The sequence below is a fragment of the Harpia harpyja genome, chromosome Z (assembly GCF_026419915.1).
Source record: "Harpia harpyja isolate bHarHar1 chromosome Z, bHarHar1 primary haplotype, whole genome shotgun sequence".
In the NCBI taxonomy this organism is placed as follows: Eukaryota; Metazoa; Chordata; class Aves; order Accipitriformes; family Accipitridae; genus Harpia; species Harpia harpyja.
Genome location: NC_068969.1, coordinates 14,313,619 through 14,330,575, shown reverse-complemented (window position 1 = coordinate 14,330,575; position 16,957 = coordinate 14,313,619). Strand labels below are relative to the sequence as shown.

The following is a 16,957-nucleotide window of genomic DNA, read 5'->3' as shown; positions in this document are numbered from 1 at the left end:
CGGGGCGGATCCCGGCCGGAGCGGGGAGCGCGGGCGCGGCCGGCCGGCAGGCAGGCGGGCGGGCAGGAGGTAGGCAGGCACCGGAGACAGGCAGCCGCTGTTCAGGGCTTTATTTGCAGGCGCGGCCGAGCTACAGCCGCCCGCGGAGCGGACGGGACCCCCGGGCTGCGGGGACCGGGGAGGGCTGCGGGGTAGGACCGGACCCCGGGCCCCAGCCCCCGGTCCCTAGCAGGTGGCGTAAGCGTTGGCCCTCTCCCGGATCTCCTCCAGCAGCCCCCAGACCCGCTGCTCCAACGCCTGCAGTCGCGTCGCCTTCGCCGCCATCGCCCGCTCGTTGGCCCCGAAGTGCTGCTCCAGCTCTGCGGGAGGGGGGCACGGTCAGGGTGCAGCCCCCCGCCGTGTCACCAGCCCGCGCCACCCTTGGGGCACCGGGCGGGACATGCCCGGGGGGACAAGGGGAGACACGCACGGGGAGGTGGGCACCGAGCGGGGTCAGGATGGCGGGGAATGCCCCCCAACCACACACTCCCCCCTCACCTTCCAGCTTCCTCTTGCTGCTGCTGGCCTTGTCCAGGAGGTCCCGGGCCTCCGCCGTCAGCTGCGTCACGCGCTGCAGGGCCCCGCTGGACACCCTGGCCAGCCCGTTCACCCGGCCCTTCAGTACCACGTAGCGCTGCGTCACCTGCACCAGGTCCTGGTGGCACAAGGGCATGGCGAGGCTGGGCCCCCCCCCCGGCACCCTGTACCCCCTTGGTGCCACATCGCGGCTGGGCAGGGCTGGGGCTCACCTGGCCGAGCGTGTCCGAGGTGGCGGTGGCACGCTGCGCCCCGTCCTTGGCTTGCTGGGCCACGCGGCGGGCGTCCCGGCCCTGCTCCTGCAGGGTGGTGACGCGCTGTGCCAGCTCCCGCAGCCGCCGCTGTGCCCGCAACTCCTTCCCCTCCAGCGCCTGCAGCCTGCGCTCCGCCTGGGCAAGCACGGGCACTGGCTGCTGGCAGGCACGGCGACCGCCGCACCCACAGTGCCAGCCCCACAGCCTTGGCAAACCCATGGCACCCACCCCACACCATCCGCGTCCCCCTGGCACCAGCCTCGCTACCTTTGGTGTGCCCATGGCATCAGCCTTGCTCTCCACGGCGCCGACCCCGTTAGTCCCAGTGCCCCCATGGCACCAACCCCATTGCCCCCAGCATGCCCAAAGCACCATCCCCACTCCCCAGCTATGCTGGCAGCGTTGGCCCTGCTCCCCCAGCCCCCGGCGTGCCAGCAGTCCCGGTGCCCCTCACCTCCTTGACTCTGCTCTCAGCCACCCGGATGGCATCCCTGGCACTCTGCAGGGCACTCCCCGCCGCTGTTGCCTGTGCCTGCGCCACCTCCAGCGCCCGCTGTGTTCCCGCCAGCTCATCCCTCACGCCTTCCGCTCGCTTCCTGCGGGGGCATGGGCAGCTTCAGCCCCTGACAGTGCTGGGGGATGGACCCCCACCCCCTGCCCACCCTGGCATATCCCCCACCACTCGCCTGGCGTCCCGTCCCTGCGCCAGCAGCCCCCGTGCCGTGGCCAGCCCCTGCGCCGTGCTGTTGAGCACCACGTCCACCCCCTCCAGCTGGCCAATGCTCTCCCGCATCTCCCGCAGCAGCTCCTGGATCCGGCCGGGGCTGCTGGGCAAGGAGATGTTCAGCACCTGCCGGGCCACCAGCTCGATGCTGCCCGGGTCAGCTCCCTCCTCTGCGGAAACACGGGAGCGGGGTGGGCTCGGGGTGGGCTCAGGGTGGGCGCGCTGAGCCCCACCGTGCCCGTGTGCCCACCCTGTGCCAGTGCTACCTGCCAGGAAGGCCTTAATTCGGCGGATGAAGTCCCGCAGCTGGGCCGTTGCCTTCTCTGCGCGGCTGCGGGCAGCCTGCGAACGCCCCAGCGCCTCCTCCGCCCGGCTCCGTGCCCCCCGGGCCAGCTCCTGCACCTCCTGCGTCTGGGGTGCATGGGGCTGAGCAGGGGGCACGGGGTGGCCCCAGGGAGGGGGCACAGAGAGGGGTGGGCAGGGGGTACGAGGGGACATGCTTGGGGACAAGATGGGGGCATGCAAGGGGGTGTAATGCGGCGTGTGGAGGGGCATGGGGGGCATGCAAGGGGACACGAGGGGGTGTGCAACAGGGTACGAGGGGGCATGGAAGGGGTGGGGTGTGCAAGGGGACATAAAGGGGGTGTGCAAGGGGGTGCAGCAGTGGCCCAAGGGGCATCTGCGAAGGGGCATAAGAGGGACATATGGGGGGGACATGCTTGGGGGCATGGAAAGGGCACAAGCAGGACGTGTGAAGGAACATCAAAGGGGCATGGAAAGGGCCTAAGTGGGACATGGAAGGGGACATCAAAGTGGCACGGAAAGGGCACAAGCGGGCCATGCAAAGGGGACACAAGGGCACCCCAAAAAGTGCCATGGAGCCACCACCCCTACCTTCTGTGCCACAACACCCAGCTGCCCCAATGCCACCTCCAGCTGCTGCGAAGTATTATGGGCGCTGCTCAGGGCTCGAGCCGAGATGGGCAGTGCCCCCGCGCACCCCATGCCGCCACAATGCCGTGTCCCTGCGCTGTCCTGGCACAAGGCTCCTCCGCAAGGCGCTTGCTCACAGCTCAGGTCCCCGGGTGCCCCACAAATCTGCGGTGATGCCAATGGTGGAGATGGCAGCTCAACACCACATGAGGGGAGACCTCCATGCTACCCCAGCATGGGGATCTCCCCCTATGTGCCTATTCGCCCCTCCCTGGTCCCGCTCTCACCTTCTCATTGATCCTGGCAACGCTGAGTCCCATCACCCGTTTCTGTGCCTCCCGCAAGGATTTCCGTGCCGCGGCTGTGCTGCGTCGGAAAGCATCGCCCCGCTGCCGCAGCACCCGCTCAGCCGCCTGCCGCGTCGCCTGTGCCCCCTTGAGCTTGCTGGCTGTGCCGTTCACCACCGCCTCCGCCTTCCGCGAGTCCTCCACCGATGCCAGGATGCTGCGGTAAGACTCTGCGGGTGCTGGTGTCAGGGTTCAGCTGGAATGGTTGCCACCAAACCCCCCAGTCCTTACTGGATGCTCTTACCGCCAAATCCGGCCGCTGCTACGGTGCTCAGGAGGATTTGGAGGTGGGAGGCAGTTCGGTTGAGACCCCCCAGCTCACGGCTCAGCCCGGCCAGCCGGCCGCGGTGCTGCACATCTGCCTGTGCCAGCTGATCTAGATGTTGTTCCAGCTCTTGGAGCTGCTTCCAGAAGTCATCCAGCTCCATCCTTTGCGGGGAGGAGAGGGGTCTCAAGCCTTTTTGGGTGACAAAAGGGGGGTCCCCCCCACCCCAGTCCACTGCGCACACTTGCCTGGTGCCGTCCAGCTGCCCGGGCAGCCCGTCGAGGAGGGGGCTGCTGGGGCTGCCCCCCTCGCCCAGCAGCCGCTCCACATGCCCCAGGGCCTCCTCCAGTGCCCGCAGGCGGCGGGGGCTGAGCGGGGGCACGGACCCCCCCTCCCGCAGCGCCCGTGCCTGCGCTCCCAGGCGCCGCAGCCCGTCCCGCAGGCTGCCCAGGGTCGGGTCCCAGCGCCCGAAGCAGGGGTGACAGGGCGAGCAGCGGGGGAAGGCCTCCTGGTAGCCCCGCTGGCAGCGGTCACAGCGCAGCCCCCCGAAGCCCGGCCGGCACTGGCACTGCCCGCTGGCCTGCTCACACTGCGGGCTCTCAGAGCCCAGTGGCTCACACTCGCAGGCTGCGGAGACAGGCGGTGGCATGTCCCAGCCTCCCCAGGGACCCACGTGTCCCCAGAGTGCCACCGTGTCTCCAGAGTTTCACCATGTCCCCAGCATCCCACTGTATCCTCATGTCTCCAGAGTTCCACCATGTCCCCAGGGTCTCCTATGTCTCCACAATCCCACCACGGACTCAGGGTCCCCTGAGTCCTCCATGTCCCCAGAAACCCACCATGTCCCCAGGGTCTTCCATGTCCCCAGCATCCCACTACGGCTCTAGGATCCCCCATGTCCAAAGGGTCCCACCACATCCCCATGATCTCACCATGTCCCCACACCTCCTGAGTCCCCTGTGTCCCCAGTGTCCCACTGTCTCCCCCAGGGCCCCCGTGTTCAGAGTCTCCCACTGTGTCCCCAGGGTCCCCCATGCCCCTAGAGTCCCACCATGCACCCAGGGTCCCGTCCCCCCCCCCCCATCTCCAGAGCCCCTGCGCCCCCGATCCCTGGGACGCGTCCCCACCTCGGCACTCCCGCTCAGGGTCTCCCCAGTGATGCTCCTGGCACTGGGAGCAGATGCGGCCCCCAAAGCCAGGCCGGCACTGGCACTGCCCCGTCACCTGCAACGAGAGAGGCGTGCTCAGCCTGGCGGCTCACCGGGCGCCGGGAGGGCAGTGGAGCCATGCCAGGGTGCCGGGGGCTCACCGTCTCGCAGGCGGGGTGCAAGGCGCGTGTGGGGTGGCAGCCACAGGGCTCGCAGCCCCCTGGTCCCCCCAGGCTCCAGAAGTGGGGTGCGCAGTGGTCACAGCTCTTGCCCACCACGTTGGGCCGGCAGGCACAGGTGCCGCTGCTGCGGTCGCAGGTGCAGGTGCCGGCGGCACAGTGGGAGGCCAGGGTTCCCCGTGGGTCACAGCTGCAGCCTGCAGGCAGGTGGGGGGCCACGTGGGGCTCAGCCCGTACCCTCCACCCAGGCGATGCCCTCCCAGCACCTGGCCCCAGCACCCCAAATTCCCTGTCTGGCCCCAAACCCATGCACAGCCCCAACCCCCCCCCAACCCCGATCCCTGTCCCCTGCCCAGCCTCGACCCCGGGCACAGCCCCGAACCCCTCCCAATAGCACCAAAGCCCACCTGGCCCTGACCCCACCCAGCCCCAAACCCCCAGACACCCCCAAAACCCTGCCCAACCCAACGGCCCCCGCACAACGCCAATCCTCCCACACCCCAACCCTGAGCCCTTGCATCACCCCAACCCCCCTCCACCCCCCCCAAACCCTCGCACGGCCCCAGCCCCGGCACAGCCCCCCGCCCCGCTCACGCCGGCAGCTGCGCTGCAGGGCATTGCCGTAGTAGCCGGGCTGGCAGTGGGCGCAGCGGGGCCCAGCGGTGTGGTACAGGCAGCGCAGGCAGTGCCCCGTGCGGGGGTCACAGGCCCCCGGGTCGCTGGCGTCGATGTTATTGTTGCATTGACAGGGCCGGCACACGCCACCCTCCATCTCCGGCGTCCCAAAGTAGCCAGGGGAGCAGCGGTCGCAGCGGGGCCCTGCAGGGATGGGGGGGCTGTGGGTGCCAGGGTCCCTCAGCCCCAGTGCCGAGGGGTCCCCACTGCACGGCACCTGCTCTGCCCCTCACCGACGTATCCAGGCGCACAGAGGCAGACGATGTGGTGGGTCTCCTCGTCGGCGTGGCAGGCGGTCCCGTGGTAGTGCCGTGTGCCGGGGTAGCCGGGGCAGGGGCAGGGCCGGCACTGCTGCCCCGAGCCCAGCACTGGGTCCCCGTAGTACCCATCCTGGCACCTGCGAGGATTAGGGGTGAGTGCCACGGGGTCCATCATATCCCATCCCACCATCCCATCTCCTCCGTGCCGTGCCGTGCCATGCCATGCCATGCCATGCCATCATATCCCATGTCATGTCATCTCATCTCATCCATCCCATCATATCCCATCCCACTATTCCATCTAATCTCACCCCGTCATATCCCATCCCACTATCCCATCTCATTCCATCCCATCATATCCCATCCCATCATATCCATCCCATCCCATCTCATCCACCCTATCCCATCATATCCCATCCCACTGTCCCATTATATCCCGTCCCATCATATCCCATCCCATTATATCCCATCCCATCCCATCCCATCCTATCACATCCAATTGTATCTATGCCATCCCATCTCATCCCATCCTATGCATGCCATGCCATGCTGTCTCATCCCATCTCCTCCCACCAGGCTCACCTCTCGCAGTGCCGTCCGGCAGTGTGGTCACGGCAGCGCAGGCAGCTGCCTGTCCGGGGGTCGCACTCCTTGGTGTGCCCGTTGCACTGGCAGGGCCGGCAGGCGGGAAAGCCCCAGTGGCCAGGCTGGCACTGGTCACACTGCCGGCCCACAGCACCAGGCTGGCAGCGGCACTGCCCGCTCACCGCATCGCACAGCTGTGACACCGAGCCCTCCGGGGAGCAGGCGCAGGCTGTGGGATGGCATGGCTCGGGTCAGGCACATGGGTACAGGGACAGACAGACAGATGGGGGACCAGCACCCAGGGCATGCCCAACCCACAGGCTATGGCACAGGAGGGCTCATGTGGACACACAGGTGGGCAGACAGACGGGCGGATGGACAGATGAGTGAGTGCAAGGCAGGGCAGTGCCCATGCCAGGCAGGAGCATGGGGCTCGCATGGATGGATGGATGGAAAGACAGATGGACTGAGGGGGAACTGGGACCCAACCCATGGGCTGCAGGACAGCAGGGCTGAGATGGACACATGCACGGACCGATGGACAGACAGACAAGTGAACAGGCAGACGGGCAGCAAATGGGGCTCTGATGGCTGGACAGACAGACAAGAGGAACAAGGATGCCTGGCAGGTGCAGATCCCACTACTCACGGCTGCAGCCCAGGGGTCCGAAGCCGTAGCTGCCTGGGGCACAGCGGTCACAGCGCCGGCCAAGGACGTGGGGCTTGCACTCACACTGCCCTCCCTGCGCCTGGCACTCGCTGCTGCGGGAGCCCTGTGGGTCGCACTGGCAGGCTGCGGGCAGCAGGACCAGTGTGGGGCCAGGGCTGCCCTGCCCACACCCTGCCACCGCTCCCCTGCCCAACCCTGCCGCGGGCATGGCTTCATCCTGTCCCGCTGCACCGGGTAACCCTGCCCACCCCTGCAACGGGCATGGCCTCATCCTGACCCACTGCAACAATCATGGCCACATCCTGACCCACTGGCATGGGTACCCCTGCCCACCCCTGCCACGGGCATGGCCCCATCCCAACCCACTGCCCTGGGTACCCCCCTCCACCCTGCCATGGGCATGGCCCCATCCTGACCCGCTGCAATGGGCACGGCTCAATCCTGACCCACTGCACTGGGCATGGCCCCATCCTGACCCACTGCCCGGGGTACCCCTGCCCACCCTGCCTGACCCACGGCACCGGGCAGGGCTCCACCCTCGCCCACTGCCCCAGTCACGTCCCCTGACCCCGGCAGGGTGCCCTGCCTGCAGCGGCCCCACTCACGCAGTGCCCCGCCGTGCAGCAGGGCTGAGACGCTGCAGACCAGGCGGGCGCAGGCCTGGGCCAGGGGGTGTGGGGGGCCCATGCGAAACGCCTCCAGGCACCGATATCGCTCCAGCTCCTCCTGGCGTGCCGCCGCCTCTGCCCCGTGGAAGCCCGGCAACTCCGACACCCGGGGCAGGAGCACCAGCTGTGCCGGGAAGCAGGGAGGGGAGAGGAGATGGGTCTGGGGGGGCACAGCCACCCCCTGCTGTGGGACCTGGCCCCTGCTCCCAGACAGGATCCATCTGCCGTGGGGCAGCCCTGACCACCCCAGACCCATTGACAGCCCCAGCTCCGTTGACAAGCCCCAACCCCATCAGCATCCCCAACGCCATTGATACTCCCACCCAAATTGCCGTCCCCACAGGCTTCCTTATCCCTGTCCTCATTGACATCCCCAAGGCCAACCCAAACTCCATCAACATCCCCATTCCTATCCCCATCCTCATCCCACCCCATCCCATCCCCATCCCCCGTGCAGCCCCGGGGGGGGGTCACTGCCCACCCCAGCCCATGGTCCCCCATCCCTGCCCATCACCCCACCCCTGCCAAGCCCCAGGCGTGGGGTGCAGCGGGACCCCCCTCACCGAGTCGATGAGGATGAAGGCGCTGGGGTGGCGCTGGGTGACTCCGGCCCGTTGAAGCCGCATGGTCACCTCGTAGGGGGTGCTGGGCTCAAAGCAGAAGGGCTGGGACAGCAGCACATACCTGTGCAGAGGCAGGCGTCAGGGCACGGGCACAAAAGGGCCATGGGAACGGCCATGGGACAGCAGCAGGACCCAACCACCTCCATTGTCCCCATCCCCATCCCTCACCTGTATGGTAGGATTGTCCCCATTTCCATCCCATCCCCATTCCTCAGTTCTGGGAGCGTGGCAGGGCTGTCCTTGTCCCTGTCCTATCCCGGTCCTTGTCCCCATCCCCACCCCATCCCCATCCTCATCCCGTCCCCATCCCCATCCCACCCTCATCCCATCCCATCCCCACCTCTGGCTGTGGGGCAGGCTCTCACGGTACATCTGCTCGGAGGGCAGCACGTTCCCGCAGCGAGGGCTGGTGGGCAGCGCCCGGGAGCTGACGCCGACCACAGCCTCCCAGTCCTCGGCCGACTACGGTGACAGGCGAGGTGGCGTCAGGGCCGTGCCATGCCGTACACGCCGTGGCCGTGGCCGTGGCTGCGCTCACCTCAGGCTCGTAGCGCAGCAGCAGCTCGTAGTCCATGGGGTAGGGCACGTCGTCCACGCGGAAGGTTAGGCCAGCCCCATCTCTCACCCGGGCGAACCCCGAGCCCGTCCACGTCACCATGTGCCCGGTGCCGTCCCGCACCACCTCCTCCACGTCCGGCTGGACAGAGCACCGGCACAGCTCGGCCCCGGCTCCCCCGGCTCTGCCCCTCCCGGCCGCCCCTGCCCCGCAGCGCCCCGCCATGCCCCATCCCACCCCCGCCGGGGCTCACCTTGGGGGGCTGCTGGCGGCTGCGGCGGGAGGGGGCACGGGGCTGAGGGGCGCGGGGGGGGCTGCGCTGGTGCCGCAGGCGCCCCTTCCGCCCCCCCGGCTCCCTGGTGTCGTACTCCAGGCAGTCCTGGGGCACCTCTGCCCGGACGCTGCCCTGCGGGGACAGGGTCAGGGGACGGGTGGCCGTGCACAGGGACAGCCATGCACAGGGCATGGTGACAGCCACATGCAGGACAGGGTGACAGCCACGCATGGAGCATGGTGACAGCCATGCATGGAGCACAGTGCACGGTGACAGCCATGCACAAGCCCAGGCTGGGGGGGGCAGGGACACCCCCAGGAGACTCACCGGGAGCTGGGGGTGGCCGTGGCTGTGGCCGGTGGCCCGCTCAGCCTCGTAGGTGTAGTAGTCAAGGGGGGCGCAGAAGAAGCCAGGCTGGACCTGGTCGCACTGCCGCCCCATGAGGTGGGGACGGCAGGGACAAGCCCCGTCCTCCATGGAGCACCTGGGGGTGGCTGTCCTGTCCCTCTGTCTGTCCTTCTGTCTCGCTCTGTCCTCACCCATCCCTCCTTCCATCCCTGTCCCCATCCCTCCATCTCGGGATGGAGACCCCTCCCTCCATCCCTCCATCCCAGCCCCCTCTATGTCCCCAGCCCTGTCCCCATCCCTCCACCGATGTCCCCATCCCTCCCTCCCCGCCATGCTTGACCCCAGCCCTGTCCCCAGTCCCAACCCCCTCTATCCCCGTGCCCCACCGGTTGTTGTAGGCTCCCCCGAAGTCGCAGGCGCAGGGTCGGCAGCCCCCCACGTCATAGCTGAGGCCCCAGAACTCGGGCTGCAGTGAGAGGGGGGGGATGTGGGGCAGGTGTGGGGCCAGCCCAGCCCTGGGTGTTGCCGTGGGGCTGGGGAGAGTCAGGGCCACGGAGCGTGGTGTGGGACAGGCTGGGGCACTCACCACGCACTGGCTGCAGGAGCGCCCAGCCACGAAGCGTTTGCAGTAACAGTCCCCACTGATGGGGTCGCAGGGGGAGCTGCCCGCCACCGTGCCCCGTGGGTCACACCTGCATGCTGCCCCCCCACACACACATGCACCCCCCCATGTGAGGGGCTGCCACGTGGCACCGCAGCCCATGGGCTTCATGGACCTCCCTCCCCATCACATGTCCTTCCATCCCTCACCCCTCCTTTCCCATCCCTCCATCCCACATCCCTCCATCCCACATCTCTCCATCCCACATTCCTCCATCCTCATCCCTCCATTTCACATCCCTCAATCTCCATTCCTCCATCCTCATCCCTCCATCCTCATCTCTCCATCCCATATTCCTCCATCTACATCCCTCCATCCCACATTCCTCCATCTACATCCCTCCATCCCACATTCCTCGATCTCCATCCCTCCATCACCGCCCCTCCATCCCACAACCCTCTATCCTCATCCCTCCATCTACATCCCTCCATCCCCACCCCTCCATCATCCCTCCATCCCACATCCTCCCGTGCCCATCCCTGGGTCCCAGCTCACGCTGGCAGCCCTGCGGATCGCCATGGCTGAGGCCGTAGGCACCGTGCCGGCAGCGGTCACAGCGGGGACCGGCCACGTTCTCCTTGCAGCGGCACTGCCCCGCAATCATGCCCAGCGCCACGTCCGTGTGCCCGTCACAGGCGCCTCCATCCAGCGAGCCCGCCGGGTCACAGTCACATGCTGCCGAGAGGGAGAGAGAGAGACCACGAGGAGCTGTGGCTGCAGGCACCGGGAGCTGCGGAGCTGGGGCTGGTGGCACCAGGAGCCGTGGGGCTGGCGTCCCTTGGGACTCACGGGCGCAGGCAGTGGGGGCACGGATGTCGGAGCGGGGGTGCCGGTAGTAGAAGGGCTTGCAGAGGTGGCAGCGGCGGCCCATGGTGTTGTGCTGGCAGCTGTCACACACAGCCCCGCTGCTGTTCCCCGTGGCCAGGAAGACGGCCATGTCGAAGTGGCACCGCCGCGAGTGCTCGTTGCAGTCACAGCCTGCGGGGACGGCACCGTGGCACAGCATGTGGCACCCCAACCCCCTGCCTGGTAGCTCCTCAATCCCAACCCCTCAAACCCCAGCCTGCAGAATCCCCAGCGTCACATCCCAGCAGGATGCACCCCCACCCCCAATTGCAGCCTGCAGCACCCTGACCCCCCCCAAACCCCAGCCCCACATGCAGCACACTCAACCCCAAAGCATGGAATGTGGGACCCTCAACTCCCAGCCCCATGCCCACGGGATGCTGAACCCTCCACACACATGCAGGACCCCAAAATCCCCAAGCACAACATGCAGGACCCCCATTCCCCCACCCAGCGCATGGGACCCCAAGCCCCCGGGCACAGCACGGTGCCGGTGCGGGGCACTGACGGCGGCAGGCGTTGGTGCTGGAGCCCTCAGCCGGGCGCCAGGGCAGGTCGTGGTAGAAGTCCTGGCAGCGCTCGCAGTTCAGCCCCTGCGTGTGGTGCTCGCAGACGCAGCGCCCGTGGATCTGGGGAGGGAGCAGCTGGCTCAGCGTGGCCGCCGGGTCCCACAGGGCGCTGTGCCGTGCCGGTGGTTGCGTGCACCTCACCATGCCGGGGACGGAGGATGTTGGGGCACCGGGTGCTGGGGCACAGTGGGCAGCGTGGCCGTGACAGAAGCAGCTCCCGCGCAGTACCAGCTCATCCACAGCGTAGTAGTACTTGTGCAGCACCTCCCGCCGCGAGTCCAGCAGGTTGTCCCCCAGCGTGTGCAGCTTGGTGAGGTTCACCCGCAGGTTGGTGACGCGCAGCAGGTCTGGGCAGGGGGTGGCACCATCAGCACCCATCATGCCGCCCACCAGCACTGTGGCCCTGGCACCCCCGGCCACGCACCCTGGATGTCCGGGCTGTAGGGATCCGCCACAGGGATGGAGGGGTCCAGCACCTTGAAGATGACCTGGGAGGAGGAAGGGGTGGGTGAGCCCGGCCCCCCTGGTCCCCTGGCCCCACTCCACACCACCCCAGCCCCACGCACCTCCCCGTGGCTGGAGGGCTCGATCTCAGAGTAGCGCTGGTCACACAGCACCTTGTCCACCAGCCCCGAGGGCTGGCCAGGGATGCCGGGGAAGAGCTTGGAGCAGTTGTAGGCGAAGTAGCGGTAGACCTTCCAGCTGCGCCCGAAGTCGGCCGAGCGCTCCACCAGCATGGCCGCAGGGCGGAAGGTCTGTGGGACACCCAGCTTGGATGGGGGGCCAGCCCCGCAGCCCCTGCGGGTCCGTCCCGTCCCATCCCACCCCATCCCAGGCACCCACGTGCCAGGACTCACCTTAAACTTCATGATGAGGTGGGTGAAGTGGAACTCGCCCTCCAGGTCCAGGCGGATGCTGACATGCTCCACGCCTGGGGGGGGACAGAGAGGTGATGGCCGAGGCTGGGGAAGACCCACCCCCCCCAGGTCCGATGGCCATGCAGCCCTGAGGCACATGCACATGGGAGCAACCCCGCTGCCACCCCGGCCTCACCGTTCTCTGACTGCCACCAGGTCCGCTGGCCATGGGGTCCGCTAAGGTAGATGACGTTCTCAATGCGGTGGCTCTCGGGCAGGGACGGGTCCCGTGAGTCGCAGGTGAAGCATTTCTCCGAGTCCTGTGCCGGAGAGTGGCACCGTCAGGGATGGGCGGCTGGAGGCTGCACTGGTGCCCAGCTGTGCCAGGGCTGTGCCGGAGCCATACCAGGACCGGGTGGGCTCACCTGGAGGTGGCTGACGATGCAGTACTCCTGGGGCCCATCCAGCCCGCATGTGGAGGTGGCACTCAGGCGGGGGGCTCGCCCCACCAGCAGGTTCCCGGTGGCCGGGTAGCAGCTGCCGCGGGCGCAGCCGTGGCTCAGGTCGGGCTCCTGCCAGCCCCTCGCCACTGGCACCCCTACTGCAGAGAGCGTGAGGGCACGGGCTGGGGGCCGCACTAGGGCCCCCGGGTGCCCCCCACCCCTCCCTACGCACCCCAGATGCCTGCCCAGCACCCACCCCACCCCCAGCCGTCCCATCCCGTCCCATCCCCGTGTCCCGACCCACTGATGCAGCACGAAGCTCCATGACCCGGAAAGGTGCTGGCAGCAGCGCCGGGGCCTCGTGACTGGGGGGCAGGGAGCGGGGCCGGGCGGGCAGCGGGGGCGAGCGGGGGGCTGGGCTGCCTGTGCTCCTGGGGGGCCGGGCAGCCCCGGGATGCCGAGCGGTGCCAGGGGGAGTCGGGAGCCAGGTCAGGCGCTCGCTTAATCCCGCCGGGGCTCGGCGCAGCCCCGATTCCCCGCTGGGATTTGTGGCGGTCAGGCCCTTGCTGCTGCCGGCGAGGGAGCATCGCCATCACCACCGCTTCTGCCGCCCAGCACACTCTCCACCCGGGCTGGGGTCCCATGGCCACCACAGCCCCCAGCCCCCCAGGAGCACAGGGTGCCCAGCCATGGCTGGTGCCCCACCGAGGCCAGCGCTTACCCAGGAGGAGAGCGAGTGCCAGGAGGTCCATGGGCAGCCGCAGGCTCTGCCTGGGGGGACACAGAGACGGCACTGCAGCAGGGTGCAGGGTATGGCATGGGGCGCAGGGTGGCCGGGGTCTGGCCTCTCCCGGCTCTGGCACGGCCATGCACCCCGGGGTGCACCCACCCAGCTCCGGCATGGCCGTGCACCCTGGGGACAGCACTGGGAAGTGGGGCTGGGGGGGCAGTTGGGTCCCAAAAGCCTCCAGGGTGGCACCCAGTGCCCACCCCCGTGACCGTGCCCCAGCCCTGCACGGCCCCGAGGGGCTGTGGCACACAGACCCGGGCGCGTGGCCGCGCCTCACACCCCGAGACCCCGCACGAGCTGTGCCGTGCCCCATCCTGCCCTGTTCGGGGCGGATCCATCCCTTCGAGTGTCACTGGTGTCCCCGGGGGGGGTCCCAGCACCAGGTCAGGGCCAGCCGGGGAGGGGAGCCAGGAGCACCGGAGCCGGCTGGGCGAGAGCGTCCCTGCTGCTGGCCGGGGTCCCGCTGTTAAATTTAGGCTGGAGCTGCCTTTTGTGCTTCCTTCTCTCCTGGTACCGCCCGCTCCCAGCCTCACAAGCGCTGGATCAAAGCCTGGCCCCGGCGCTGCCCAAACACATCTTTCCTGTCCCCGCGCGGGAGCCAAGCCTGGGGCAGGGGGGCTCGGGGCGGCGGGAGGAGCCGCGACTCTGCCCCAGCACCGCTCGAAGCCAAGCCAAGGCGGCGGGTGAGGCGGTGCGAGGCCGCATGCTGGCATGGGGGTCCCCGAGCCCCGCGAGCCCCCGGTACCTGGCGTCCTGCGGCGTCCGGCGGGGCCAAGGTCAGGGGCGAGGGCGGCGCAGGACCCGCTGCCCCGCGGGCTGGGCGCGCAGAAATGAGCCGGGGCGAGGGCGGCGATGGGATGGCGGCGGCCAGCGGCCCCCCTTCCCCGTGCACGATTCTTATTCAAATGGGCTGCCCGCTGAAAGGGACGGCGGTCTCCAGGCTACGGGAATGTCACTGCCGATTCCTTCTGCCTGGAGGCCCCCGCCGCCCGCCCGCCCGCGGAGGCCAAGCCGGCCAGGCGTCGGCAGCCCGGGCACGCCCCGGCCCCTGGGCGGCACGGCGGGCCCTGCCGGCGAACAAAAGGGCGCCTCGTGGGCCGGCGAGCCAGCGGCGCCGCGTTCCCCGGGCTCCCGGCACGGCACAGCAGGAACGCGCCTGCCGCCACTCGCGGCGAGGCGCGCGGGGCAGCATGGCGGGATGGGCGCCCGATGCTCTGAGAACCAGCCGGCGCAGCTGTGCGGGGGGCCACGGCACCGTTTTTTGCCCCATCTGGGGATGCCCCGTGGTGGAGGCACCAGCATGGTTAGGCTCCAGGGTGGAACGCGCCAGGCGTCTGCCCCACCGGGAACTCGCCCGGGCACAGCCACGATGCTGCCGGCTGGGCACGTACGTCCCTCCCGAGCGACCCAGCCCTCCCCACCACCACGGCTCCCTGGGCAAAGTCCGGCACACGCCAGCCCCAGGAAGCGCACCGCAGGCGTGGGGGAACCCAGCCCGTCTCTCCCAAGGGACACCTCGGCCCCTTCCTTGTGTGCCATCTCCTGCCGGCTGCCAGCACCCAACCTGTGCCCTGGGGCCATGCCGTGTGCCAAGAGCTGTGCCGTGCCTCGGGGCTGTGCCGCGCCCCAGGACTCCCCGCTGGCATGACGGCTCCTACCTGTGCCCATGGGGCCCGGGGTGCCGGGCAGGTGGCTGGTGGCCCGGGTGGGCTGCGGAGACGCCCAGCTTGGCCCTGCTGGGGCTCGGTGGCTGTTCCTGGAGGAGGGCGGCCGGCGCCTGTCTCCTCCTCCGGCAGCCGTGCCAGGCGAGGGGAGGGACCTGCCCGCACCGAGCTTTAGCCAAGGTGAGGCAGAGGCCAGGTACAAGCCAGCGGTGACCCACGCACGGCACGGTGGTGCCCCGTGTCGAGGCTGGCTGGAAGCCGGCACGGCATCCCTGCAGGGCTGCCGTGCCCGGTTGTGCGGCACTTGGGGCTGCCGAGACAGGCAGCTCAGTCGGGACTCGCCTGCACCACATGGGCCCGTCTCTGCCTATTCAGGGCACGTCTCCAGCAGCGGTACCGGGAGCCCCGGCGTGCTCCCCCAGCACCCATGTCGGATGGATCTTGCTCCCCCGCCCCATGCTGGCACTGTGGGCACCACCATGCCCTAAGCCAGGGCCCCACTCACCCCGTGCCGGTCAGTGCTGCCTGGGGTCCTTCCAACTGGGCGGGCTGGGTGCTGAGCCGGCAGCCCCAAAGCCCTGCGGGGAGCATGGCCGTGCACCAGAGCCAGGCTCGACAGAGACCCCGCTGTCACGCAGGGATGGTGCCTTTTATTAGCCGAGGCCAAAGGAAGGAAGAGGAGCCGTATGCTCTCCACGCCAAGGCTGCGCTCTGGCTGCCCGCCGGCAAGCAAGGTCGCGGGCAGACAAAGCAGCAGCTCCCCGGGCTGCTGGCCATGAGGGTGCCAAAATCCGTGTCCCCAGGGACACCCCGACACAGCGCTGGTCCCACATGCCTCAGCGGGACAAGCGATGCTGCAGGCAGAGCCCTGCCAGCTCCCCATGGCCATGCTCTCAGCAGGCGCTGGGAAACCTGGAGGAAGGGCAGGACTGTGCCCATGGAGGCTCCAGCAGCGCAGGGTGGTGGCCGGGCACCACCACCTCCTTGGCTAGGAGAGCTGGCAGGAGATGAGCTGATAAAGAGCCATTAGCACTGGCCAGCGTGCCTGTATCGTAGGGATCTTGCCAAGCAAACCTTATTTGCTCTGAGGAGATCCAAAGTGGCCTGATAAAGGTGACTGTAACAGGATCCCCGGCCTTCAGAAGCAAGGTAAAAGCAGGAGAGAGGGATCCTCAGCGGGATCTGAGGGACAAGCGATGTGTCCCAGCCCATGTCCAGGCACCTCCTGGCTCCCCTGAAGGCTGCTCTGACTTTCCACCCTGAGCTGCAATCCCCTCAGCCGTCCCACAGCCGCGCACATGGGGGCGGCTCGTGTCTGCCCATGGAGATGACAGGTCCGGGGGCAGCTCCACTGGCCGGAGATCTGCCAGCAGCTCTGCCACAGCCCTCCGTCACCAGCATTTCAAAGCTGCTGAGCTTCCCCAGCCTCTCGGGCACCCACAGCCTTGGCTCCACCAGCACTTTTCCGCAGCGATCAGAGCACTTTTGCTGTTGTCAGCTGACCAAAACGGCTCAGAGGGACAGCAGTAGGAACCAGCAGTGCTCACCACTTCAGGGCACGCAGAGGAGGGGCCCCCCCAAGCCTCGGCAGAGCCCCTGAGATCCCGGGGCAGCCTCTCACGCCTGGGCAGCCTCTCACGCCTGGCCAGCCCTGTTTGGACTGACTTCAGTGCGCTCAGCAGGCAGCCAACACTTCCCTGAACATCCTTAGCGAGCAAGAGAACCACTTAACCACTTCCCTTCCTGAGGAATGAGCTCTGGCACTGGAGCCGCTGTCTAGCCGGGGTCACGGTCCCACCACCATTAGTGCCGGGTCAGCGCACAGACGGCCCCACGGCACAAACTGGATCCGGATTACATGCAGGTGAACAGCAGCATTTCTGTTGAATTAGCCGGCCTCATGGTCCTGGCTCTAGAATAGGCAGATCCAGAGAGAATTTGGAGGGTGGGCAGGCAGGCAGGAGCTGGCAAAGTGCCTGCCAGCGCAGAGCACACCCGGTGCGTTTCTAGGAACGAACCTGGAATGCAGATTTATGCCAGTT

The 16,957-nt window shown here is 68.4% G+C and overlaps 1 protein-coding gene across 5 annotated transcripts; it reads right to left on the bottom strand.

Annotated features, from left to right (window-relative positions):
- Window positions 1-95: 95 nt before the first annotated feature.
- LOC128137043 (laminin subunit beta-4-like) lies at window positions 96-15,298 on the bottom strand. Of its 5 annotated transcripts, none has more exons than XM_052777640.1 (34): window positions 14,910-15,298; window positions 13,183-13,232; window positions 12,444-12,619; window positions 12,215-12,338; window positions 12,019-12,092; window positions 11,728-11,916; window positions 11,586-11,649; window positions 11,303-11,508; window positions 11,101-11,221; window positions 10,536-10,724; window positions 10,242-10,421; window positions 9,672-9,784; window positions 9,472-9,551; window positions 9,065-9,221; window positions 8,717-8,869; window positions 8,446-8,604; window positions 8,248-8,369; window positions 7,848-7,968; window positions 7,222-7,408; window positions 6,596-6,739; window positions 5,944-6,175; window positions 5,335-5,498; window positions 5,021-5,245; window positions 4,409-4,623; window positions 4,227-4,323; window positions 3,079-3,726; window positions 2,775-3,004; window positions 2,449-2,652; window positions 1,821-1,980; window positions 1,513-1,724; window positions 1,285-1,422; window positions 789-965; window positions 538-694; window positions 96-359 (listed from the first exon to the last, which is right to left on the bottom strand). In XM_052777640.1, exons 1-34 carry the CDS (start codon window positions 15,266-15,268, stop codon window positions 226-228), a joined length of 5,961 nt encoding a protein of 1,986 aa, XP_052633600.1. In that variant the 5' UTR covers window positions 15,269-15,298; the 3' UTR covers window positions 96-225. The 5 variants fall into 5 exon arrangements, with proteins under 5 accessions (XP_052633600.1, XP_052633602.1, XP_052633601.1 ...); XM_052777642.1 differs by having other exon boundaries at window positions 1,821-1,965; XM_052777641.1 differs by having other exon boundaries at window positions 12,444-12,616.
- Between the last annotated feature and the right edge of the window lie 1,659 nt (window positions 15,299-16,957).

Excerpts from the sequence above, each read along its gene's own strand:
- LOC128137043 (XM_052777640.1), bottom strand. The coding sequence starts at position 15,268 with ATGTGGTGCAGGCGAGTCCCGACTGAGCTGCCTGTCTCGGCAGCCCCA. Across the intron at positions 13,233-14,909 it reads CCCGGGCCCCATGGGCACAG|GCAGAGCCTGCGGCTGCCCA; the intron begins GTAGGAGCCGTC and ends GTGTCCCCCCAG. Across the intron at positions 7,969-8,247 it reads AGCCTGCCCCACAGCCAGAG|GTATGTGCTGCTGTCCCAGC; the intron begins GTGGGGATGGGA and ends GCCTCTGCACAG.